The following is a 25,200-nucleotide window of genomic DNA, read 5'->3' as shown; positions in this document are numbered from 1 at the left end:
TGCCACGTACCTTGAGAATATGTAATGCATGTACTACAAATGTCGGAAAAGTGAACCCGCAAAAGCAGCAGGGAATCTAGATTAGCAATGTTAAGCAAGTGCGTGCAGTGTATGCATACAAAACAGATGCATGCCCCTTACCTTGCACACTTTCACCATAACCTCCTACATTTATCGGTACACATGAACCTTCCGTCAGTGTTTATGTACACACCACAACCAGCCACCACATTGCCCAATGGCTTAGCCTCCACATGGCCAATGTCACAGGTGCCATCCTAAAAACAGTTGGATGCGCCACTTCTAATCCCCAGTGCTGCGTAATCCTTGGCATTACCGTGCTAGAAACTGGACAGGAATGGGGTACAGGAGGTGTTTGAGGTGTTTGCAAGGGGGGTGAAAATGTGAAACAGGGGTGGGGATTATGTCTTTAGGATTGTCTCTAAAAACACTTATGTTTGTTTTCTTTTTGGCGAGTGTTTATTATGTAAGTTCATTAATACAGTTTTTTTCCTTGTTTTCTCACTTTTGCCCACTGTCTGTTTGCTTCTCCTCCTGACATTTTTCTCAACTGAAGATGAACGCTTATCTTACATTTCTACAGAATTCTCTGCAACACTTCGTGCAGAGTGGCAAACAGAACAGCATTGCCAATGGAGGTAAAAAAATGCCATTTCCTTGAAACCACTGGAAATCTCTCGGGTTACTAATGCTTTCATAGTCGGTGCAGAACATCCCAGCACTGCACACGAAGTCGCACATGCTTCTGTTTATCCAACATCTCCCGACCTCTGGCTGTGGACAATTTACACCGGCATTCTCCCATTGTCCTCTTGGTGTCATTGATGAGAAAATCACCATTGCAGTAGCAAACATCTGCATCACAGCTGTCATCAGCTTCTTTAAGTAAGCGAGCAAACGAGAGCACAACATGTGCGTCAAATGTAGTCCTCCAAAAAGAACATCTAAAGTACCAACAGAGGCTACATATTTGCAAAGACGATCCATGCACCCAAAACCCCACTCATAAACTGTGCACCAAAAAGCCTGCACTCCTCCCAACTGAAAATCTGTATCGAAGCCTCTTTCCACGGCATACCTGTGCAGATCGTGCACAAAGGTATCACCAACTATAAGCACTCGCCATCTGTCCGTCTCTGCCAACCTCACTGCATCGCACTTTCGGTTAATGTGTCACCGCCCCTTCCGGTGAACCCCACCCTCGAATCCTCATCGGACAATCCCCACAGTTCCATTTGCGATGCCTCAATGCTCAGGCTATGACGTGGCACGTACGCTTTTCCAGCTACAGCTAGGGCCACGCCCCAGTAAAACAGACACAATACTTCTTCCCTTTGCACTCGAATTTTCCAATGCTAACTTAGTGCCGCCTATTGCTGAATGTAAAATTTCAAAAACGCCTGCACCAATCACATGCTGAACCTCACCATTCCACACTATCATTTCTGTACACAACTCCATATTTCCTGTTAAGCACACTCAGAGCACGTTCCCTTTCCTTTCTAAGCCCCTCCACCAGAAACGTTTCCTACAGGATGCCCTATTTCAGCATCCACAATGATCCTGCGGTGCACCCAGCACACTTTTTTGCCATGCACACAACAGTCCACCCTTTCCCACACCAGCACAACACTATGAATCCATGCATGCGACCATGTGGGCAGCTAACATTGTACACAAAAGTAACCTACGTTGCGGCACTGCAACCCAACTCCCTCACACCATAAAACACCCATTAACGAAAAAAGGTTGCAATTAGCAGCATCCAGAAACATACCACAACCACCATCACCCCTACCATTCACAAAGTATTGCCACTACCAACCTAACCACAACATTTTTACAACATTGGCCCTACTTCAACAAATCTGCACACAGAATAGTGAAGAACCCATACAAGCTATCCTTCAACCAGGCCCTCTGCCATACTGCCAGTATGCACACACTGCACCCAGTATCCACACTGCGTGACTTTTCGTTGCACCATCTCCAATCACACATCCAAAAACTTTACCATGTTCTACCAGCACCCTCACCTGCGGAACCAAACATACACACCTGCCAGCTCACTTCTGCTGCTCTATGGCGTCTGAAATGTACTGCACAACCATTCTTTACAGGTCCCTACCCTCTACCCAATACACAGTCAAAATTGCATTAGTGATGTGATTTAGTCAAGTGCTAGGCTCTTCAATGCATGCCTTATGGCCATTCACCCAATAGGCTAGGCCTTGAACACAGGCACTGCAACGTAATGCCACCATGCATGTGACCATATCACCAACTACACCTATCCACACACACCCCACTGCCACCAGCGCTCTTACCTAACCTGTACACGCACCCACCAATCACATACTGAATCTCTGCATTGCACCCAATAGGGAAAACAGGTTGCAATCCGGACATTCCACAAACATACCACAGACTCCACCACCCCTACCCACACCCATTCACAAAGTATTTTGTCACTACCAACCTACACACAACCTTTTGCACAACATTGGCCCTACTTCAACAAATCAGCACACAACATAGTAACCAACCACATTTAAGGTGCACATCTACCATATCCTCTTCCATACTAACCGTATGCAAACCCAGCACCCAGTTCCCACACAGCATTACTTTTCACAGCACCATCGCCAAGTACACATCAAAAACTTTACCATGTTGTAACTGTGTGCTCACCTGCAAAACCAAACATGCGCGCACGGCAGCTCATTTCTCCTGCTCTATTGAGTCTGTAATATGCTCTACGCCCACTATTTACAGGTCACTACCGCTAACTGCTGCACAATCCAAAATGCATTGCTGCCGGGTGTCGGAAACTCCTAGCCTCTTGAGTGCATGGCCTTTGGCTACATAATGGCACCATCCATTGGACCATGTCCCCAACTTTGCCTATCCACATACACAGCTCTAGCACCAGCACTCCTGCCCAACATGCACACTGCCATGTAAGCATGTAGCAACAAATTACACCAGTTACAATAATGTACAAAGAAAACGCTCTCTCTTGCACCCCTCTGCACTTTCATTCACATACCATGGCTGTCCCCACTTCTATGTCCAAACTATTGCGTCACTGCCACTCTACCTCCAATCGGTTGGCAACACTGCCCTACTGCAACCAATAGGCACACACCGCACTATGCAAGCAGCACCTTGTACTGGATGCACACCCACACTTGCGTTACTGCGGTGGGTATGCTAAATCCGTACGCTCTTCAGTGCATGCCCTACTCTCTATGGCCTTCACCCATGCACCCAATAGTCAAATCCTTCCACAGACCCAATGCAACTTCCTGCACCCATGCATGCCACTACGTGCCCAACCACCGCATTCAATCCGCATAGTACATCCACCCACGCTCCCACCCAACCTATGTCATGTGCACTTTATTCCCCTTCTAAAATGACTGTACCATCACTCACCACGGGGAAAGGTCGCCGCAAAACCCGTCGCGGCACAAGCTATCAGGCCGTTACGACACCTGCCTCCAATCAGCACACAAAGTACTCGCCTGTCTAGCTACTCGCGACTTGATGCAGTACGCGCGACCATTGCATGCACTCCTCCCGTCTTCTTCCACTTACCTACCTATGTCACATTTACCACTTCTCCCTCCCCCACCCGTTCCCTCCCTTATTGCCGTCAACGCATTCCGTACGGTACATTTTCCAGACCCTTCCGCCGCCGCCGCACTGTCCTCCGATACACCATGGCGGCTTCCCAAAAAAGTTGACTCACACCACTCTTTCCTCCAACCACCGGCCGCGTCCGAAATTCTCCGACAGCACGCCGTACCGCCAGCCAATGACACTTCGGTCTGCAGAGCGGACCCAGATATCACACATTTTTTGGGATGTGCTTTTCAGTTCTTTGCAACAAAAGTACTGCTCGGATTTCCACCAAAAGCACGATTTCTGACCCAAGCCGGTGAAAATCTGTCCAGCCGTTCGGCCTATAGCTGTGCGCTAAGTTTTCCCCCCATTCAGTCTATGGAAAAAAAATATTTGGGACCCCCCTATAACTTTGACCCCCGCACGAAACCTCCCCCAACTTGGCGAAAAGATTCAGAGCCGACCATATGCTTTTTTTTTTTTTTGCAAAGTTTGGTGAGGATTTGTCCAGGGGGAGCGAAGTTATAAGCCTCCGAAAAAGTGCTCTTCCTATGAGTTTAGCAACTGAACCATAACTACACAGCTGCTACTGTACCGCGCGCAGGCCTTGTAATTAATATTACATATATATATATATATATATATGGGTTTGCTTTGTGTATGTTCTCCATAAAATCCCTATACAATTCCACACCGTTTCACCAATCTGCACCAAATTCTGCACAGTTACCTGTACCTATGAGGGAATGAAAGCCCGGGCAATGCCGGATATATCAGCAAGTATTCTATTAAATAACACCTCTATCCTTTGACAAGTGACCTAAACTTATTTGAATTGATTTGTTTTATAGGGTTTAGTGAGCACTGTGTGCAAATTTAATTTCACATTCTTAACTGTGGCCAAGTGCCTATGTTGTGACTTTGGTGGAAGCTGATACCCATCCAGTCACCCTTTGTAAATCGGGAGAACATAGGAAGCCAACCTATGACCAAACACTTTCAGAGAGGGAGAACAAGATCCCCTAGCGGTTCTGTGGTAAGGGGGAGTTATGTGTGGCTTTTACTTCTCGAAATGATAGCGATACAATGCAGGTTCTTGCCAAATTTTCATAGAGAGGGTACAAATGTATTTCAAACCCCCTAATAATAGGCTGGCTATTATGTTATTGACCCAATGGGCTCATAGTCTAGCATTTTAAGTCCTAGGCAACTTTAGTCTTTAGGTGGATCCCAACTGACTATGATTGGCTCCAGGCTTTCATACCCTTTATTTCTTGGTATGTCGCTAGCTGGTCCTGCTTATATTGGATACTATACCCCCGAGGTCCTATATTTTATTAAGGCTCACATCTGGGCTGTGGGAAATCCCAGACACCAAGCTAGACTGCTCATTGATCTTTTTCTTTTCCACACACCCTTTCAACCTCATTCAAAAAATCTTTGCCAGACAAACCACATTATTCAGACCAAAAGCTGCCCTTAAGCACAATATCAAGACTTCTGTGTCACAGGTCACGTGCACTATCTCTTTACCGTTACTGTGTGAAAATCTGTTTAATGCTTATGAAAAAAGGTTTTTCCAAATTGCTCAACACTGCTTTTCCCAAAATGACCGGGAAGCAAACTTGTGTAGCAATTTGGCTCAATACTACTTTGAGCAAACGTAAGCTTTGTAGAAGTCGGAGACTTGCTGGGCAAAACTTCGAAGACCGGAAGAGAAAACTCGCAGCATTGCCCTAAAAATCTATAAAGTTCATCTTGGAAGCAACATTTTCCTGTACAGAGAACATTTGCATGGCTCATAACAATAAGCACACCCTGTTTAAACTAGTCGGCAACCTCAGCATCCCCTCCTCTTTTTTTTCTCTGCTGCTGCTCAGTGCAATGTTTTGCATGCAATCCTTAATCCCTATTGAAGACAAAGAATAGTAGTCATGGATTTGACCGTGAATGAGTCAATCTCCTTTTGTAAGCCTGCTCTGACTGCTCTATTCCATAACCCATTCTTTTTCTCTGCGATTCGGTCCCTGGTGACTTTTGAAACGTTGAGCAACAGCTAAGACGGACACTCCATGGAACCCATATTTGGTTTGTTCTACTGCATCATCCTGCCCTCTTTGGAAAGTATTGTCCTCACTTGATCACCCTTTGCCCCAATTCTGGCGCAGTCCCCCAGCAGGGTGCTGCTCATTGAAAGCTGTGATCACCTGCCCACTGCTGCTTTTTAAAAAACATCCTTTTCCTTGGTCTTTCTTGTATTCATCTCCTCACCACTTTCCCTCTAATTTCTAAAATCATGGGGATGCTGGTGGCAAGGCCAACCTCCTTTTTCCTGGACAATCGCCAGATTTTCTTGCATATACAATCAAGATTTCACATGGGTCAGTTGATGGAGACTGCCCTTGAGGGATTCTGGAATGATGCCCTAGCTGCAGTGGATAGTTAAGTGTTATTGGATGGCGCTACAACCCACGGGCATCTCACTGCTCTGACGAACCACCATGGGAAAAAAGCAGACATTTAAGAGCTAAATTTGGAATAGCACAGCTTAGATTTTGCTCAGAAGGTTAAGTTAATGGTGCCTCGAACATCTAGGAGAAGTTTGTGTTTGGCTGAATGGATGGTGCACGCATGGCTTAAACTACAAGCAACTTTTGAACAGAGGGATACAGAGCAGTAACGCCTATAAATGGCTATAGCAATGATTGCCAAGTATGTCATCGAAAGGAGCGGTTGTAGCTGTTTCAGCAACGTTAAGTAGAAACTGACCGAACTAATAACTGAGTTTATCTGCGGTATCGTTGACCTAGTGGAGTTGAAGAGGACTCCAAGAGTCAGGAGTTTTTGCTGGATTTGTATAGAAAAACATGAGACAAACATTTGCGAACCTGAAATTAAATATTTGTTTGAAGAAACAAGTAGTTTTGTTGGGGTAAAGCCTAAAAAACAGCCATCAGAATTGTGAACGATAGCAATTACCTCATCTAGATAGATACCTGAACATTAGCCTGTACCAGATCCATCCAGAATTGTGAATGATAGCAAGTACCACATTTAGTTTGGATTGTGAACATTAGCCTCCATCGTATTTATATAGGATTGTAAGGTTAGCAAGTACCACACTTGGATAAAATTGTGAATGTTAACTAGTGCCATGCTCGGCTAGAATTGTGAACAGTAGCCTGTATCCTATTTAGAAAGGATCATGGGTGTCGGCTGGTACCACATCCAGATAAAATAGCGAATATTAGCCATTGCCGCATCTAGACTGCATTGGGAATATTGACAATGCCACATTTAGATAGAATTGTGAAAGCTAGCTTGATCCGCATCTAGACAGGCTTGAAGGTCAGTGCCACATATGGATGTAATGGTGAATATTGGCATGCATCATATATAGACAGGATTGCAAATATTATCCAGTGCCGGATCTAGATATGCAAAGATATTCACGAGTCACGCCTAAAAATAACATGGAAATTCAGCACTTATCACCCTTAGATAGCGAGGTCAATAACCAATCCACTAACAATCTCACCCCTCAAACTCTAACCAAACACAACCACAACCTCAAGCACTACGAACCGCACAAACCTCTCTACACCGCAACAACAAAACAAACCACACATAGCTTGGCACAACAGCACACATCGGCTACCGACCAGTAAAGCACCCCCAAGCTCAGCGAACAGTGTTAACCGAACTGGAGCTGTCAACAGCACATCACTGCTCTCTTGCACTTATCCCGCTCATTCCCACTAACTTCACCTCACACCCCCGTTTCCTTTTCAGATCCGCCGGAGCACTAGGGGACCACTCTGGTGGTGATCGTGCGCTGTAAAAATATCCTTTAACATAACATATTAGCCTGGTGAGTTTACCAGGTTTGTAAATAAGTTGTCTCGTCTGCAAGGTTTTGGAAAGCAATACAAAGTTCTACCAAGAGGTTGTCAAAAGTTCTTGGATGTTCAAAAGACAGGGTGAAAAAATGTGATCCCTTAAAGACACCGCAGTTAACAATTTGTTTTGTGGCTGATAGTTCCATATTGTAACAATAGAGGAACTATCTATATTGAAGGGGGTTAACCAAAGTGCTGATTTGTGAGAAGCGTTAGCAACCCAAGTCTGATGGTTATGCTTGATATCTGCAGTAATTTAAACCGTGAGCCCTGCTGCCCTTCGCCACATGCTAACTTCAGTTGTTAACCTGTCTAAAAAATCTTACCACTTTTTTCAGTCTTTCCACAGACACAATCGAGAAGATAAAGATGGGTTAATTTTGTAGCATCACTTTCAAGGTCGCCTGCCAGGTAGCTCTGTTCTCTGGTGTCCCTGACTAGTATCAACCTCTACGTGAACCCCTTATTTAAAATCCTTAATTTGTTTCCTGTGCTTATATGCATTTGATGCTTCGATATATGTACAGATATCAAAGATGGAGGATTTTTTTTTTTTAATCGAATGTGTGCTTCACCTCATCTTTGACTATAGACAACTAACTCCCACTAAATAGAGATGAAGCTAAACTGTTTTTGCATGATACCTGTAATGGAAAACACTTGCAGGGTATCAGTCCCACCTTTTTTGTACACCCCAATCTGCTGAACACCAGCATTAAAACCACTAGAGTGCCTTTTGATGCTTATAGGACCATCGTTGTGCATGGCCACTGCATGGAAAATCTGTAGCTTGTTTCAATCTAAACTACTGAATAAGGTAATACCTTTTCTCTCTGCCCAACACAATGCATTAGTACTATGAATGGCGGTCAGCCTCTGGCTTCACCAAGCCAAAGTGCTGTACACTCGCCTCCACTTTTGCTTGTTGGGGAAACTGTGAGCTACAAAAAGAAGCTCTGCAATCTCTTCAGACTTCACTGCATCTACAATATTAAACATCTCTTAATTGGCTGATTGTGCAGGACCAGGTGCAGTTCAAATTGGCTGAACTCCTTTAGTTGACTCAACAACATGTCGTCGTCCTACTTGATGAATAAACCACACTGTTATTCCAACTTGCAATATTTAAGCAGCACAGACCACCTTCTACTATACCTTGCATGATTCAAACTCTTTAAAAAGGGCGTCTCAGATGGCAAAGGAATCAGTCCTAAGATTTTCAATGGGCCCTATGTCCATCCATCTCTTTGTTCTTGAAAAGCACCTCCTTTCTAACGTAGGCAAACCTGGCCCCAGGTTGGTGTTACCCTTAGTGTCCAATTTCTGCCCTGTACTGAAAGTGAGGACCTAAAAACTAGGTGCCTTTTCTAACTAGACTCTCTCGGACTTCCTAAGACTGCCGCTACTCCATCCAGTGATTACTGTTTTAAAGGGGTAGGGAGTATGCCTTGCAGATACACTGCTCAATTCGTGCTTACATTTGTCATTTCAGTCTTCTCTTCCACTTACTGCTCTCCTCCTCAACTCCACCAACCTCCCCTTACTCTCCTGCCCCTCTGTTTCATTCTTTCTAGATCTTGCTCCCACCCTTTGATGTTACTCCAAGAGCAGAGTGCAGTCTGTGGCAGTCCTGGGCAGATGAAGGGACAGAGGACACACTGGTGGATTCAGAGGATATCGAACCCTGATTCGTAAATTGAAACTCACAAATACAATTCCATCCCAGCCTATCTGGCAGTACAACATGCTTCTTCTCTTGAATCTTTTTTGACCATTTTGTGAATGCTTCCTTAGCCCAGGGTATTTGGTACAACGAGATGTAAAGATATCGGCCCTTACGCCTTTTGCTAAATAAATCCACCCTGGATCACCAGGTGCTGGGAAACTAGACCTATTGGCAGCCTGCCATGGACGGAAAAGATCTTAGAACAGGTAGTCACCATACAGCTGCAGACTTATCTGGAGGAAAATAACATTCTGGATATTTTGCAGTTGGGTTTAAGACCCAGACACGGGACCAAGACGGCCCTGGTGGCTGTGTGGGATGACATTGTAAGGGCCGCTGACGAAGGTGATCTTAGCATATTGATTATGTTTGGTCTGTTAGCGGCCTTTGACACAGTAGATTTTGACCTATTGCTGAACAGACCTTCAGTGGTTGCCCGGGTTTCGGAGAGTGCACTGAAATGGTTTTCCTCTACTGCGAGGACCTTGCAGTCCTCTGTGGAGTACCACAGGGATCTTCTTTGTCCCTGATACTATTCAGTGTGTATCTCCGACCTTTAATGGACATCTTCTCAAGGTTTAATTTGAAGGATCATTCCTATGCGGATGTCACACATTTATGACAGACTAAATTCTGCCCCATATGTGATAGACCGTGTCTTAGCTTGTGCTAATGCCATTAAAAAGTGCATGACAAAGTAAGCTTCAGCTTAATCCTAATAAAACCGAGATGATAGTGCTCGGCACAAAACATTCTCTTAAGGATTACCATACCACCTCCTCTTGCCCTGTTTTTGATGGATATACCTCCTTTTTCTAGCAAGCTGAAAAATATTTGCTAAATATAGCAAGCATCACTGTATTACAGCACCCAGGTTTCACAAGAAGATTAAGCGGTTTTCTATCAACTCAGGCTTCTGAAACTCGTTTTGCCATTTATTCCTGAATCGATCGTGCTGTGGTTGTGGGGACTATGGCGAACTCTAGGCTGGACTATTTACATCATCTTCAGGTAGCTCAGAATGTTGCTGTCAGGTTGGTTTTTAATCTACCAAAAAGGGTGCCCATTTCTATATATCGAATGAGCCTCCATTGGCTGCCCGTTACAAAAAGAATTGAATTTAGAACACTGTGCTTGATCTACAAGTGTATTCAAGGAACGGCACCCTGCTATCTGGTGTCAAAAATTCTGCATCAACCTTCTCGAGCTCTTTGCTCCTATGCCCAAAATCTATTGGCTGTTTCTTTTTCCACCATGCTACTCGTGGGGACTGCTGTTTCTCTATTAGAGGGCCGCCTCTGGAACTCACTTCCGGTTGAACTGCGGAACATCTCTTATTGCGCTGTTTTCCGCTCAAAGCAAAAAACGTATTGTTTCAATGAAACTCTGTGACTATACTCTGAGCAAGGATTGTGTCCTCCCACGTGTTCCTTATCTTTGATATTTCCAATATCCAGCTGCTTGCTGCCTCAGAATGTTTTTTTTCTCGGTAGAGGGTGCTGTGCGTCGAAGCCTGGTCGAGTCGATGTCCCTCGGAGGCCTCCATCCCGACGTCTACATCACCACAAGTATAAGTAGCACGCACAGCGCCCGTTGCCCTCAGTTCCGCTTTTTCCCCGCTTCCCCGCTTCACAGCTTTGGTAACGTAATGCCTTAGTTCCTAGTCAATTCTTCGATATTCTTCGAGTGTTTGTGATATGGCATCTTCATCAACGTCTACTCCTTGGTCTGGTTTTAAAAAGTGCCGGGACTGCAGGGTTAAAATGTCCATGACAGACCCACACAGGATCTGCTTGTGGCGTTTAGGGTCAAACCATCCGTCTTCAGAGTGCGAGGACTGCTTGTCGATGACGGCTCTAAAATCCCCCTCTACCCTGTCTAAAAGTAAATCGTCCGACAAGTTGAGACCGACGTCTCCTTGTCAAAAAAGATCCAAACGTTCCTGTTCCAGAAGTGGTTTGCAACATTACTCGTCTTCGAGGCATGGGGAAAAAGAGGCGCCATTGGTCGCCGTACACTTCATCAACCAGTTCACCCAAGCGGGTCACTTGCCCTACAAAATCTACTACCCCAGCTCAGTGGGAGGAATTTAGACTCTGTAGGTGGTTTTCGAGACCCCGTCCTTGCCACCCTCGACAACACCTAGAGGCGATGCTCCAATCGAAAGACCTAGGAAACATAAGAGCCGTGCGTCTTCGGACCCGGCCATGGAAACCCTTGAGAGTGATCTCCTGAAGGAAATCCATACGGCAAGCCCGAAAAGGGAGTCTGCGACGCCGTTGGTGGTCGAGATCGAAGGAGAACCCCTTGATGCCTCGAATGTCGACCTCTATCTGTATCTGTCAATACCTTCGACACTATGTCAATACCTTCGACACTATAGTCAAAGACCTCAATGCAAACGTCAAACTTATTGACAATTGTGTCGAGACCACGAAGGCCAGCAACCAAGTCCTTCAAGAGATATTCACACTTTAGGGAACCCCTCAAGTTGGATATGTCCGCGACCAGTGCCAATAGGAAGTGCAAACTGTACTGCTCAAGGGAATTTCCCCCAAGAGGAGCTCCAGGAGACGCGTTCATGGTGGACTCCTCCAGTCCCCGTGAGAAGGTTCAAGAAATCCATGATCCTAATTGCCCCGGACTGGGCGCGGAGGAAGTGGTATCTGGACCATCTGGACATGTTCATCTGCCCTCCGATGATTCTTCCACAAAGAGAGAATCTTCTCTTGGTAGTGAAAGGTTGGGTTCTCCATCCGGATATCAGGACTCTGTCTTCACGCATTGGTTTCTGAAATGCTGAGATTCAAGGATTGGGACCTCCCGGACGACGTAATGGAGGTGTTGCTTTCAGCCAGAAGGCCAGCAACCAAATCTTCATACCTCTGCCGCTGGAATAAGTTCTGCAGCTGGTGTAGAGATAAGAATGTTGATCCTTTCTTATGCAATACACCGATGGTGTTAGCTTTACTATTACATGTAGCAAATCTGGGGCTCCAGATTGGTACCATCAAGGGATACCTAGCAGCGCTTTTTATTTTTAAGCACACTTGAGAGGAAGTCTCCTATTTTAAAATTCCTCTAGTAGCAAACTTCTTAAAGGGTTTAACCAACATTTACCCTCCTACCCCGTTCCAAGTCCCACTCTGGGATCTTAACTTCGTTTTGAACTTATTGATGGGCGCTCCTTTCGAGCCTCTACATTCTTGCCCATTAAGACTTCTTACTTTAAAAAACGTATTCTTAGTGGCAATTACATCAACCCGAAGGTTGAGTGAGCTACAGGCTTTATCCTGTAAGCCTCCTCATACTGTTTTTCACAAAGACAGAGTGGTACTAAAGGTGAAGCCTACCTTTCTCCCTAAGGTTGTTTCCGAGTTTCACATTACTCAGAAGATAACGTTACCTTCTTTTTATCCTCCGCCTCATCTGGGGGAAAGAGGAAGAGCGGCTTCACAGGCTCGACTCTAGACGTGCACTGAGCTTCTACATTACAGATTGGTTAAACTGTGGCAGGATGGCTAGTTATTCGTGGCTTATTCAGGCCACAAATTGGGTCTAGCCATCACCAAGCAAACTATCTCCAGATGGATAATTTTAACTATCGGAATTTTACAAACTGGCAGGCAAAGACCCTCCAGAACATCTGAGGGCTCATTTGACCCATGGGTATTGCAACTTTGTCTGCTTTATAGAGGGGAGTTCTGATAAAAGGCTTATGTGCAGCTGCCACATGGTCGTCTGTGCACACCTTTACTAAATAGTACAGTCTAGATTCCTCCACGATCTTTTGGAAAAGCAGCATTGCACTCTGGGCACATGTGATCACGTAATTTTTACTCCCTCCTCCAAATTAAGTAGATTGCTTAGGGAGTGTATCAAAGATAAGGAATACGTGAACGGACACAATCCATTCGAAGAACAAGTTACTCACCCATGGTAACGTTCTTTTGACTGGATGTTCCTCCCACTTATTCCTTACCGCCCTTCCCAAGCTCCCGCGCAGTAGGACTTCTCTTGCAATTGCAGTCTACTTTCTCTCAGGGGGAGTAACCGTCTGACACAAGGCGGTACTCTTCCCGTCAAAACAGAACTGAGGCCAACGGGCGCTGCACATGCTACTTATACCTGTGGTGATGTCAACGCTGGGACGGAGGCTTCCGAGGGACATCGACTCAACCAGGCTTCGACGCACAGCTCCCTCTACTGGAAAGAAAAAGGCAGCAAGCAGCTGGATATTGGAAATATCAAAGATAAGTAATACGTGGGAGGAACATCCAGTCGAAAGAAAGTTACCATGGGTAAGTAACTTGTTCATCTGCGCCTCGATGTAGGTTTCTGCTTGGTTCCGTGAGGATTTGCGCGTAATAAATTCTAAATCAAATACTGTTGATTATATTGTATTGCCATATATTTTATTTGTGTGTTTTGTTTGTGGGCGCCAGTTATCCTACTTCAGAAGATGCTACTTTAGCTTTAGTTAGGCAGGGAACTTCCCAACAGGACAAGTCATTTTTACATATATTTTCGTTAATAAAATGGCATATTTTGATAAATCGGCAAGCAGTTGTCCGCCTCACATTACTGACCCCTCCCATCGCTTGACAGCAGTTGTTTCTTGTTGATGTTACAAAAACCTCCCCCTGTTCAAATAGGCATGTTCTCAGGATCCTATTTGTAATATTTGGGGGAATTTAATTGCTTATCAGTTTTTATTGTTTTACCATGCATGATTTCTAAACTACGTATACATTTGTTTTTTATGCAGGTGGCGTTGCTTGGCTTGGACCTCCTAAATGCTTTTGTAGACAGACTATGTGAACGCTTTCGGCCATATTTAGCAACTGGTAAGTAAGCAAGATTGAACATCTGTCTGTTATTTACTGAAATCTTGCCATACTTCTAATAAACCACACACATCTGTCAAAAGATTAAGTGATTGCCACTCAGCTGTTCTGTTTAGTTTCTCATCTCGGAGGCCAAAAACTTTGTCACAGCAGGGCTATGCTGAACCATTATCAAGGCAGTGCAGTGGTCCTTTTAGCTTTATAGTCTGACACACGTCAACCTGTTTTTGCTATTGGCTCAATTTGTAAAAACATGACTTATTTCTGTCGTGTCTGGTGACCTCGTTCAGCATGTATGAATGCAGGAATCCTGTCAAAGAAAATAAGTAACTGTAAAAAAGTCATAACTCCGGTCTTCTTGTCAGTCTTAGTGCAGATGAGTTTTACTGTGCATTTGTGCTTTCAGCCATTTTGGATTGAATAAGAATCTCTGGCAGAAAGTGTGACGTGCATTACTTGTTTGTGGACTTGTTTATTTTTAGCATTTATAGCAGCACACCAAATCCTCGTTGATCTGAGCCTTGTAACAGTAAGTGTGAATGAACTTTAAACTGCAAGAAACGCATGCAAGTTACAACATACAGATTGTTCTTGACAATTGTAATCTCGCAAAGCCACGCCTCATGGTTCAGGGGGGGCTACATCAGGTATGCAGAGGAAGAGAAAAGGTCAGGTAGATGCAAGGTCTGGCAAAGCCGCTCCTCATGGTGCGCTCGGGGGGGGGGCGGGGGGGGCGGTTTGCGGGCTACCTCAGGCATGCAGGTATGCAATAGACAGTCAGGTAGGTTGCAGACAGGCAGGATAAAAAATCCGCACTAAACTGCAGGACAGTTTGGGTATGTTGCAAGCCTGTTAGGCAGGCTCGAGGGTCGTAAGCAAGTAGGTGCCAGACAATGTGAGGGCGAGAAACCACTCAAATAAGGTATCAAGCAACGTACTTATATAATATACAAGGCAAAAATAACAAATAGGTAGGTACCACGGGGCAGCAAATGCTACGTGTGGCAGCAGTCAGATTAAGTGGGTGCAGAGCGGCTTGCAAATGCAGTGCAAGGCAAGGATCAAGTAAGGCTCTGTCCGTTTAAAATGTAATTTAATGCAATGTTAGGAGTCTTAAACAGGTAGGGGCGGGTTTCATAAGCAACGCTATGCAGGGCTGGGAGGCATAATCGGGTAGATAGCAAATGTCAAGTGCAAAGTATGGTAAAGGAAGTCCGGTATTACAAGTAAGGTAACAAGCGAATAATCGAGGATAGTATAAGATATGCAAAATATTGTTCAAGCTAGTAATGCAGGCAGCTCGTGCCTGTCTGGTCGCCATTAACTGGGCTGTATAGCATAGGGTGTGTATATTACAAGTAAGTTTAAGGTAAAGCGCAATTGCCGACAAGGCAGACACAGGTGAGATACAAACAAAGTCAGTGGACCAGGTTGTTTGCCTCGATTTAGGTAGTCCAGTATAGATTGCCGGAATTATAGCCACAGCTATAGTATGAGGGTAGGCAGGCTATAGACCATGGCCAGGAAAGCTGTGCCACGGGCATGTGGCTGCTTCGGATACCGAAGCCAGTGAGGAAGTCATGGTGAGAGGTGCATAACAGGAGTTTTACCCTTGATGGGCCATACCGTGCCGCAGTACCGAAGGGTGCTCGTCCAAGTCATTGCAGTTGGCATGTCTTTATCAGGTTCAAGGCAAGGCCTCGGGTTGTTTAAGGTGGAACTGCAGCCGCTATGGCTAGGCCTGGCCCGGACAGTCCAACAGGGAAGAGACTCAGCCTTGAGAGGGGTTTGGGAGGGGGCCGGCATCTCCTGCTGGCTCCTGGTGGTTGGCTGGAAAGTAGGATCTGATCTTGAATCAATAGCAGGCAGAGGCAGGAGCACACAGGAGGGCTAGTGTAGGCAGCTGTGGCCTTCAGAAATGGTGCAGCCATTTTGAGATGGCAAAAAAGTATATACGCCCAGCAGGGCTTAACTGGCAGGTGCCTTTTGGCAAGTAGGCGAGTATGGGCGGCCTCAGTTCAGCAAAACACTGCAGCAAGATGCTTCCTCCAAAGGGCCTTTGTTGAAAGCCATTTCACTGCGCGAGGGAACCTGGGGTTATTGTCAGCAGGAGAAAGTGCATATTAGAAGTGCATATACATGCGGAAGGGTTAGATATGTTCTTGATAATAGAGCAGCACTATTATTTTATGGTTGGAGGTGGGTACTTTTAGTTCAATGTGGTATTCGATGTAGCGTTTCTCTTCTCCAGTTTCTGGGCTACAATTGGTAACAAAATGCCCCCAAACGTGTAAGATGCCCTAATTGCTTTTATCTTTGGGCATTCTGCTTTTTGTGACTAATTCATTGGTCATCCGGTTACTTAATATTTATCTTCAACCTTGTTTGACATACTTTTCTTTGACAGTTCAAAAGCAGTAGTCCCGTGCCATTTTGAATCCTGGGTGGGCTACTCATGGCTCCCAGATAGTGCTTTTAAACCTAATGAAAATCCAAAATGGCTGTTTTTTTTATTCTTTCCATTGTTACAAGAGAATGACTACTGCATGGTTTTCCACCACATTCTCAGTAAATTGCAGAACTTGCACTGAGTTGCTAAAGTGTAGTTTGTTTAATGGAATTAGTTGGCTTACCTTGAACTAAGCCTACCAGAAAGCTGTTTTACTGGGGATGGTCGCCTTGTTCCATAAACCTCAAAAATCAACTGTTGCCTAACCTTCTTGGAAGTAGAGAAATAATTGTTGAAATGCTCCTCTGCAGGTTGGAGGTTAAACATGCCTTCACAAAATCAGGAATACTCCTTTAGCACTTGAAGTTCAGTCTTTCTTGTGTATTGACTGCATGGCTCTCCTAAATTTCAGTGTCTTTTTACTTGAACAAATGATACTCTACTCTAAATTGTGGAAAGGGTGGGTGTTAATGGGGAACGTGTACCTCTGGCTGTGGCACTCTTGACATCAGCAGGGAAGTCAAATGGTAAAAATGGAAATTCATGCATTTGGAGTCTCGCATCTCTCCCTCTTTTACAACACACATTTTGCATAACCGTAGAAAATAAATTGCATGGCTTGGGCTTTTCTCTCCTGATGCATTGGAGATGCCTGGAATGGACTGTTTTTACTGCTTTGATGTGGCATTTTATGTCCGTACCCTGTGATAAAATACCAGGAGAAGGGAGACATTCTCTTGGTTCTAAACTAAGAGATGTGAAGCAGCCAGTGGAAGGGAGTCATTCCCCCTGGCCTTGTTGTGCATTGGATCAGGACATACCAGGGGAAGGGAGTCATTCCCCCTTGTATTTTTATTTTGAAGGAACATTTTGTTAAACGACATTCAAGAAGCACGAGAAAGGAACCACTCTCCTTAACTAAGGAACTTTGATAGTTACTGTGATGCTGGAAATGCATCGGAGGGACAGGGCCACTGTATTCTTGTCCTTTACTGCTTTTTATTGTGTGTTCTGTCGTGTTTTCCGCGCAGGAGTTCAGGTGGGACTCCTGGCGGTGCAGCTCTCTCTTTTGGTTTGGTGAACAGACCCGTGGGATACCCTTATGGCACCCATGGGTAGGGGTACAACCCTGTGCTCCTAGTGTATATTTGTGGGCACCTGTGTGCAGGGTACAGGCTGGTGGCAGCTCTGTGCTGAAATGACTGGTGCCCTGAGCATCCTCCATTTTGGGATGCCCAGGCCCTGTTGTTGGAATCGGTAGATTCCTGATGGAGACAAAATGTCCCCCATGGCCTCTTGCCTTCCATCACCTGTTACCTTGATCTTCCTGAAGTCCCGGGAAGCCCTGCCTCTGTCCCTTCCCCCTGACTGGCTGTTGGGTGGAAGTTCCGTATATGGTAGTGTGGGGAAGTGCCGACCAGACTGGCTGGAGCCTTCTCAACGACCGTATGTTGTGGGTACGCCTGTGAGTGGGGACCTGGGTGAATGGAGTGTGACGAATACGCATTCTATGTTGTAGCTGTCAAGTATCTAGTGGTTGACACAATGGTTGAGACAGCCCTGCCCAAAACCGGTATCAATGCAGTGTGGAGTGTTGAATGCTTCGGTACTTGTCCCAATACACATAACTTGTTGCGAGTGTCTGGAGAGAAGTGAATGGCCTGAATGCACCGTGTGCCTGATTGCCTACCTGCCTGCCTGCCTGCCTGCATGAATGACCGTAGTCGTGATTGGATGCTTGATTGTGACCCAGTGGAATGAATGGGAGATCAACAGTATATCTGGGGACCTCTCACTGCTAGGGATCGTGTTCGGAAGCTGAAGTCCACTACGACGAGTAACTGGAGTAACTGAGGCTTAATCTTGAAGCCCGGCTGGACAAGAAGAATTGCTGTTGCTGTCCTTCGCAATCTGAAAGCTGCTGTGCCTCAAGGACTGACCGAGAGAGGACCTGGTAAGGCGCCCTCTTCCCGAGCTACGAGGGACCATCGTGCACAGCTGATCTTTGCCTAAGCTCCCTGGTAGACAGACCTTTGACAGGCTGCCGACCCGATATAGGAATTGCTGTGGAACTCCAAGGAGAAGCGCCCGGTAAGTTGTCCGCCACTGTCGACGACTGCCGTCGCCGACTGGAGCCGCTGTACTCCCGTTGCCTAAGAACTTCATTGATCCAAGGACGCTCTCGTCAGCATCGTCACTGGTGTATCCTGCTGGAGAAGGCCTGACCGTCGACGTGCCGAGGAGCATCCACTGGTGGGTTTCCCGCCACCCAAAGACCACAGAGACGCGACGACTCGACGCCCTTGCTGGGCCACAGTTCTTCAACTCTTTGCGGTCCAGAACTATCGACACCGAGTTGCCCTGGACGCCTCTTCCTTGCAGGATGTTTACGCTTCCCCGTCAACGAACACCGCTAGGAACGATGCAGCCACTTCACCGTCGTAGCTCGACCTGTTCTCCGTCGGATGTTCGACCCGTGACTCCTGCCTGAAAGGGAGGACACTCAAGAAGGGCTGTCGATTCCCCGACGAGGAACGCTACAACGCCAGGTACTTTGGGGTTGCAGAACTATTGGAAAGTCTAGTGGGAACAATATATGACTGGGCTTGTATCTTCTACAGGTTGCCCAGGTGGGGGGGGGGGGGGAAATCTCCACACAGAACTGTCTAGGTAACGGGGCTAGTTCGATTGTTCAACCATCTTGCTTTCCTTTCTCTCTCTACTGCTGGTTTCCTCTTATTTTGATCTGGGTGTCATTCTGACCGTATGCACTTTAATGAGATCTGATAACGTTAGTGGTACCACTTTAGAACTGTATATATTTACTATTGTTGATTTCTGAGTACAAAGTGAGTTATCGTGATGGTGTACGTGACCTTGAATATTAATTATATAAAGACTGTGTTTTAACTGATAGTGTGTGGACATTCCTTTGTGGGTGCTTGGGGACTGCACTGTACTTAAGATCCAGCTCGCATCACCTCCTGAGAAGCTAGGCCTAGATTGCTCGACCACAACTACCAATAATAGAGAATCTAGGCAGGGGTCCTCTGTGCCTCTCCTCTACCATATAGAGAGCGGCAGTACAGATCCCCCCCCCGGTCTTTACAGTTACCTTTTTAGTTGTAGTGCGAAGGATAGAAGTAGGCTATGACACAGAATGGTGGAATTTACTTTGACAGACCCTTTTAGTATTAGTTTTGAGGCAGAGAAGCCCCTCTTAGAAGTTAGATAGTGAGTACCTATTTTCCATTTCTAGAATAAGTCTATAACCAAAATCGTGTCACCTTTTGTGTTAGTCTCCTCCTTAGACGCCCTTACAAATGGCATTTGCCAATTTCACCTAATACCTGCGAGTGAACACTTAAAAACGCTCAATAAAACCAATACATACAACTCTGTTAAAGAAAATAAATATGCTATCCCTCTCTAATCTTTTGTTATACTCACATTCATCTCCTGTTTAGTCTGTCCTTGCCTCTGCCACTCTTGGCTTGTAAGGCTGGCAGTCACAGAAATAATATTCAGGAGTTTGCTGTATGGCAACATTTAAAGGAGGGTCCGGGCAAAGAAGCCTCCATGTTTCAATAGCTGAGTGAGCACACCATGCACCCAAATAAGTGTAGCTTTCTAATTTCTATTGCTTTTCAAATCAATCAATTTTATCTTATAAAAGCTTAATAAAATTACATAACCAAAACCACATAACAGCTGAGTGTTTATGGACTGCCATACAAGACCACTTGGACACTCTGCAAGGCGACTTTACATTACAGAATCTTAAACCACATCATAGCCAATGAATGCATTTGGGTTGGTTTGGAGAGGTGTGGGATATCATTGAAGCAAAAGAGCATCTTATGGTTTGAATATCGCACCACTTTGCTCAACCTTTATTTCAATCAAACTACACATTTCCTAGTTTTCTTGGGCTTTGTCTGACGGCGGGCACTTCAGGAACCAGCGCTTCAGTGACAAGCAGGTCTGCGTTGGATGCGGCGACCAGAGTACAAGCAAGGCAGTTGGGGTGGGGCGGGGGATCTTGAGCGGGATTTATTCCTGGGGAAAGTGGAAGTCTTTATTTTTGCCTACTTAACCCCTGCCATATTGCTTGCGTCAAGTGTTGGACAAAAACCTGCCGAAGGATTCAAGCGGACCAAAAATAGACATGGCCATACCAGCAGGATATGTATCTTTTTCAGTCAAAACCGCTGAAATGGAGTGGCTGTGGCCATTTTGTCAAGAAAAGAGCTGTGCTTTTTTTAATTGCCCATGGCTTGTGAGTGTTGTGAAATTATTCAACTCAAGATCACTCCATGGTAACAATTGTGTGAATTTATTTTTTATTTTATTTATTTGTATAGCGCCGACGGCCCACAGGCATCGGGGCGCTCACATAGAGACAAGGACAAGACTCCAAGAGAGCCTAGAAGGTGCCACAGGACAGATAAAAAGATACTAGAGACCTAATTAAGTGGTTCTAGGTCGAGGGTTACTTAAATAGCTCAGTTTTAAGCTTTTTACGAAAAGCTGTAAGATTTGGCTCCAATCTGATGTACTTTGGCAGTTTGTTCCAATTGGCTGCCGCTCGGTTGGGGAAAGCTTTACCCAAGCCGAGTTCCTTCTTATATTTCTGGGGAGTCATAAGTCCGTTTGCTTCTGATCTTCATGTCCTAGGGGGATGGTAGAAGGAAAGTTTGGATTTCAGATAGGCCGGAGCCTTACCATGTAAGCACTTGTGGGCTATACACATGGGCTTGAATTGAATGCGACCCTCTATTCTCAGCCAGTGAAGATCCCGTCTAGCTTCACTAATGTGTTCACTTCTTGCTTTCTTTTTTACCATTCTAATCGCATTATTTTGGATCAGCTGGAGTTTACGGATACTTTGCTTGCTAGCTCCTGCCAGGAGGGCATTCCCGTAGTCCAAACGCGACATGATGGTAGCACTTGCTATTGTAGCGCTGTTTTTCTCGCTCAGTAGGGGTCTAATTGCTTTGAGAAGCCTAATGTAATAGTTGGAATTTTTGCTAACGTACATAGCCTGTGCATCTGAGTTTAGGGAGGCTTCCAGTGTCATGCCTAATGTTTTGACTTTGTCTGCCACTGCAATTTGGGTTTCTTTAATTTGGAAGGTCTTATAATCATCAGAGAGTTTGCCACGGGCCTGAGTGGAGCCGAAAACCATTAATTCGGTCTTATGCCATTCAGGCACATCGAATTATTGTCCATCCAGTCTTCGATGTTTTCTTATAGTGTGTTTAGTCATACTATCTTTAGTATGGTCCCCACTCAGCTCTATAACCAGCTGAGTATCGTCAGCATAGTTGGTAAAGTAAAGCTGGAGTTTTTGTAGTAGCTCACATAAGAAGCGAATGTATAGGTTAAAGAGCAGAGGGGGACAGACTAGCTCCCTGTGGTACCCCACAAAAGATGTTAAACTCGGATGAGAATTTGTCACCCCAGTGTACTCTGGATATTCTATTTTCCAGGAATGTTGACAACCAACATATGGACTCTTTAGAACAGTTTTCAATTTTCTTGAGTGCATTCTGTAGGAGCTGGTGGTCTAGCAGGTCGAATGCAGCACTTGGATCTAACAAGACCAATAGGCCGGCCTTACCCTTGTCCATGATTTCCAGCATTCTGGACTGTAAGTCTAGCATAGCAGTCTCGGTGCTGTGAGCTGCTCTAAAGCCAGATTGTTGGGGGTGTAAGATCTCATGGCATTCCACATACTCCTGGAGTTGGGGGCTGTTGCAATTTTATCCAGTATTTTCAGAGTAAAATTACAATTAGTAATAGATGTTAGATTGTTGGGGTCTCGAGGGTCCAGTGTTGGTTTTTTTTATTAGTGGTATTATGGTGACCTTTTTTATGTTACTAGGCACTGTTTGGTCCCGAAAGGAGGTGTTAACAATTTTAGTGAAAAGAGGGGCAAAGATTTCAGGATGTTGTAGGATAATCTTGGGAGGGAGGATGTTCTCGGCGCATGAGGATGGTTTCATGGAAGCTAGGGTTTTTGACATGGCTTCTGGAGAGATAGGTTGGAATAGAAACTTCTCCTTTCCAATTATCGATGATTGTTCAACAGGGAGGCTACTTGAAGGTTTTTTTGCTTGTGCTAGTGCAATGCGATCTCTATCTTTAGTTATTTTGTTAGCAAATGATACCTGGGTGTTTTCGCATTCAGATTGTGATGGTATAAATGCCGGGGCTATCGCTTTGGGCTTCTCTATGGATTTGAGAATATCAAAGAGCTTGCTGGCTGAATTAGCAGAGGCTTCGATTTGACTATTGAAATAGTTCTTTTTCGCTTCAATGATTTTGGTTTTATAGGCTTTCTCAACTATTTTCCAACTTGTTTTTGATCTTCTGTTTTGGTTTTTAAGCCATTCAGCTTCACTACGTTTTTTTTCTTTCTTGAGAGAGGTGAGTTCAGGTGTGAACCATTTTTGGTTATCATGGAATATCATTCTGTTGTACTGCCTTCCAGATGAAAGGCCTGGATTTAATGACTAAGTGACATGCCTTTTGGCCTCATCGAATAAACCGAATTGCTCCACTATTGTACTGGGCAACTTTAATCGATGGCGGGAAGACGCCTCTGATAAAGAAGCGCTAGTCCTAGAACCCCTCAACAATATCGATGTCGTAGTGCACAATAAAGTGCCTACACATGTAAAAGGAAATATCCTAATTTGGAGTAGCGTCCCGGGAATATTAATATAGGGATCATAAGCACTAAAACATTAATTTAGTCAGATCATTTCTTTGTACAATTTCAGTTTGAACTACCTGAAAAGCCAGTGCAGAAACCTAATATGCCAAAAAGAGTTTGTACCTTTTTCAGGTTTCTGACAATTGGAGGTCCTGGGCAACTGTATGAAATTACTTATGGATTCCATTACTGACTTGGACACCCTATGTGCTCTGTCTGCTTATTATGGGATGCATTTGGTCAAACTGTTGGATCAAGCTGCCCCCGTGAAATCTAAAATTATTAGAGACGGGCTGAATCACCATAGTTGGTTTACACCCACCCTGACTAATCTCAAAAAGGAAAAAAGACAGGCAGAATGTGCTTGGTCTAAGACCGATGTAAATAAGGCAGCCTGGAAATTATCAGAGAAGATTTATAGAAAATGTATGAAACAAAAAAGAGCTTCTTTAATGAACAAATTGAAAGTGCTGATAATAACACAAAGAAGCTCTTTGAATTGTTAATAAAATCTTGAGAAAACTAATGGACAGTCGGATTGTATTAAAGTACATCAGGCACACAAGGTCAATTTAGCCTACACAAAAATCAGCAGGGGAGAGGAGAGAAAGCAGAAGCAAAGCGGAAGGTCTTGAGGTGCTTCCAGAACCGGAGATGGTTCTCAAGTTTCAGAGAGGCAGGGAGGCTGTTCCAGAGGGAGGCTCCAGCAGAAGAAAGAGCTCTACCACAAACTCATTGCTTGGAGAAGCGACTGACGCTGAGGGAGTTGGAGGCGGATGAACAAAGAGCTCGAGAAGCAAGATATTTAGGAAGAGAGAGTTCAAGGTATTGAGGCCCAGCCCCCAGAAGGCCTTGTGGACAATGCAGAGGGTTTTGAACTTAATCCTCACTGCCACTTTGAGCCAGTGCAGAGATTTCAGTCCTGGAGAGATACGATCCCTGGGCTTTAGGCCAAGGACAAGTCTTGCAGTCCTGTTTTGAATGGGTTGCAGAGGGCGGAATGTAGAGGCAGGCAGATTTAGAAAGAGGCTGTTGCAGTAGTCCAGCCTAGAGAGAGAACCAAAGCTCTGGAGACGGTGAGCTTCTTGGGCAAGGTGAGGAAAGGAAGAATACCTCTGAGTTGGTGCAGCTGGTAGTTTGACTTCTTAGAGACCTGAGGAGAGTGTGGAGTCGAAGATGACCCTAAGGTTTTTAGCCTCACAGGTGGGAGCAGGAAGAGGGCCAAGAGAGCTCCAGCAGCTGGAAGGGAACAGCCGGGGCAATTCAAATAAGGAGACACCTGGCGTAAGCAGAAAAAGGGGAGCCATACAGCTTCTGTTTTCAGGCCAGAGTGGCTTGTCTGTCTGTGAGGATTCTTGTAGCATTGCCACCTATGTCTCTCCTGACCAAGTAGGTGTGTATTCGCAGTCTTTTCACATAATTAAGACCTCTTACATTCCAGGTGATTATGCCCACACCACTGTTCCTTTACACAGGTGTGCACATCTGGGCCTTCTGTTTCCCACCGCCACATCAATCTGCCTAATGGCTCTACTCTCTGTGATCGCCCCCGCATCAGGTGGGGCCATGCAGCCCTCAAAAATCCGTCTGCACGGGTGAGCCAACCATTGTGTCACCCCATCGAGGGAGCCAGAAATTCGACCATAGCCCGCTTTCTCACATCACTCACCAATTACTCAGTGATCATCATAACCTGTCGGGTAACACAACACTCCCCCGCGACCCCCACCCTGACCCATTGCTTGCCCATCCCGCCCATCCCTCCCATCCCTCAACTCCCTACAACTGTGGGTGCAACCCAACAACATTCCACAAAGCCAAGCAACGGCCCTGTAGCCATGTGTCTGCTCGTGCCGAGCTGCTTTTCTCACACCCTCCTGCCCGCTACCAGGTAGCGTATATACACACAA

General features: G+C 45.3%; 1 protein-coding gene across 27 annotated transcripts in view; it reads left to right on the top strand.

The window, feature by feature from the left end:
* The window catches only part of CLASP2 (cytoplasmic linker associated protein 2), a 2,478,243-nt gene that overhangs the window by 141,766 nt on the left and 2,311,277 nt on the right, over positions 1-25,200 (top strand). For all 27 annotated transcript variants that reach the window (XM_069613152.1, XM_069613157.1, XM_069613154.1 and 24 more), the window contains exon 2: positions 14,042-14,120. In XM_069613152.1, the coding sequence (XP_069469253.1) occupies positions 14,042-14,120 (79 nt within the window). The remainder of the gene's footprint in view (positions 1-14,041; positions 14,121-25,200) is intronic.

Source organism: Ambystoma mexicanum, chromosome 5p, assembly GCF_040938575.1.
Source record: "Ambystoma mexicanum isolate Mex_15411 chromosome 5p, UKY_AmexF1_1, whole genome shotgun sequence".
NCBI lineage: Eukaryota > Metazoa > Chordata > Amphibia > Caudata > Ambystomatidae > Ambystoma > Ambystoma mexicanum.
This window is presented reverse-complemented; position numbering and strand designations above follow the sequence as displayed.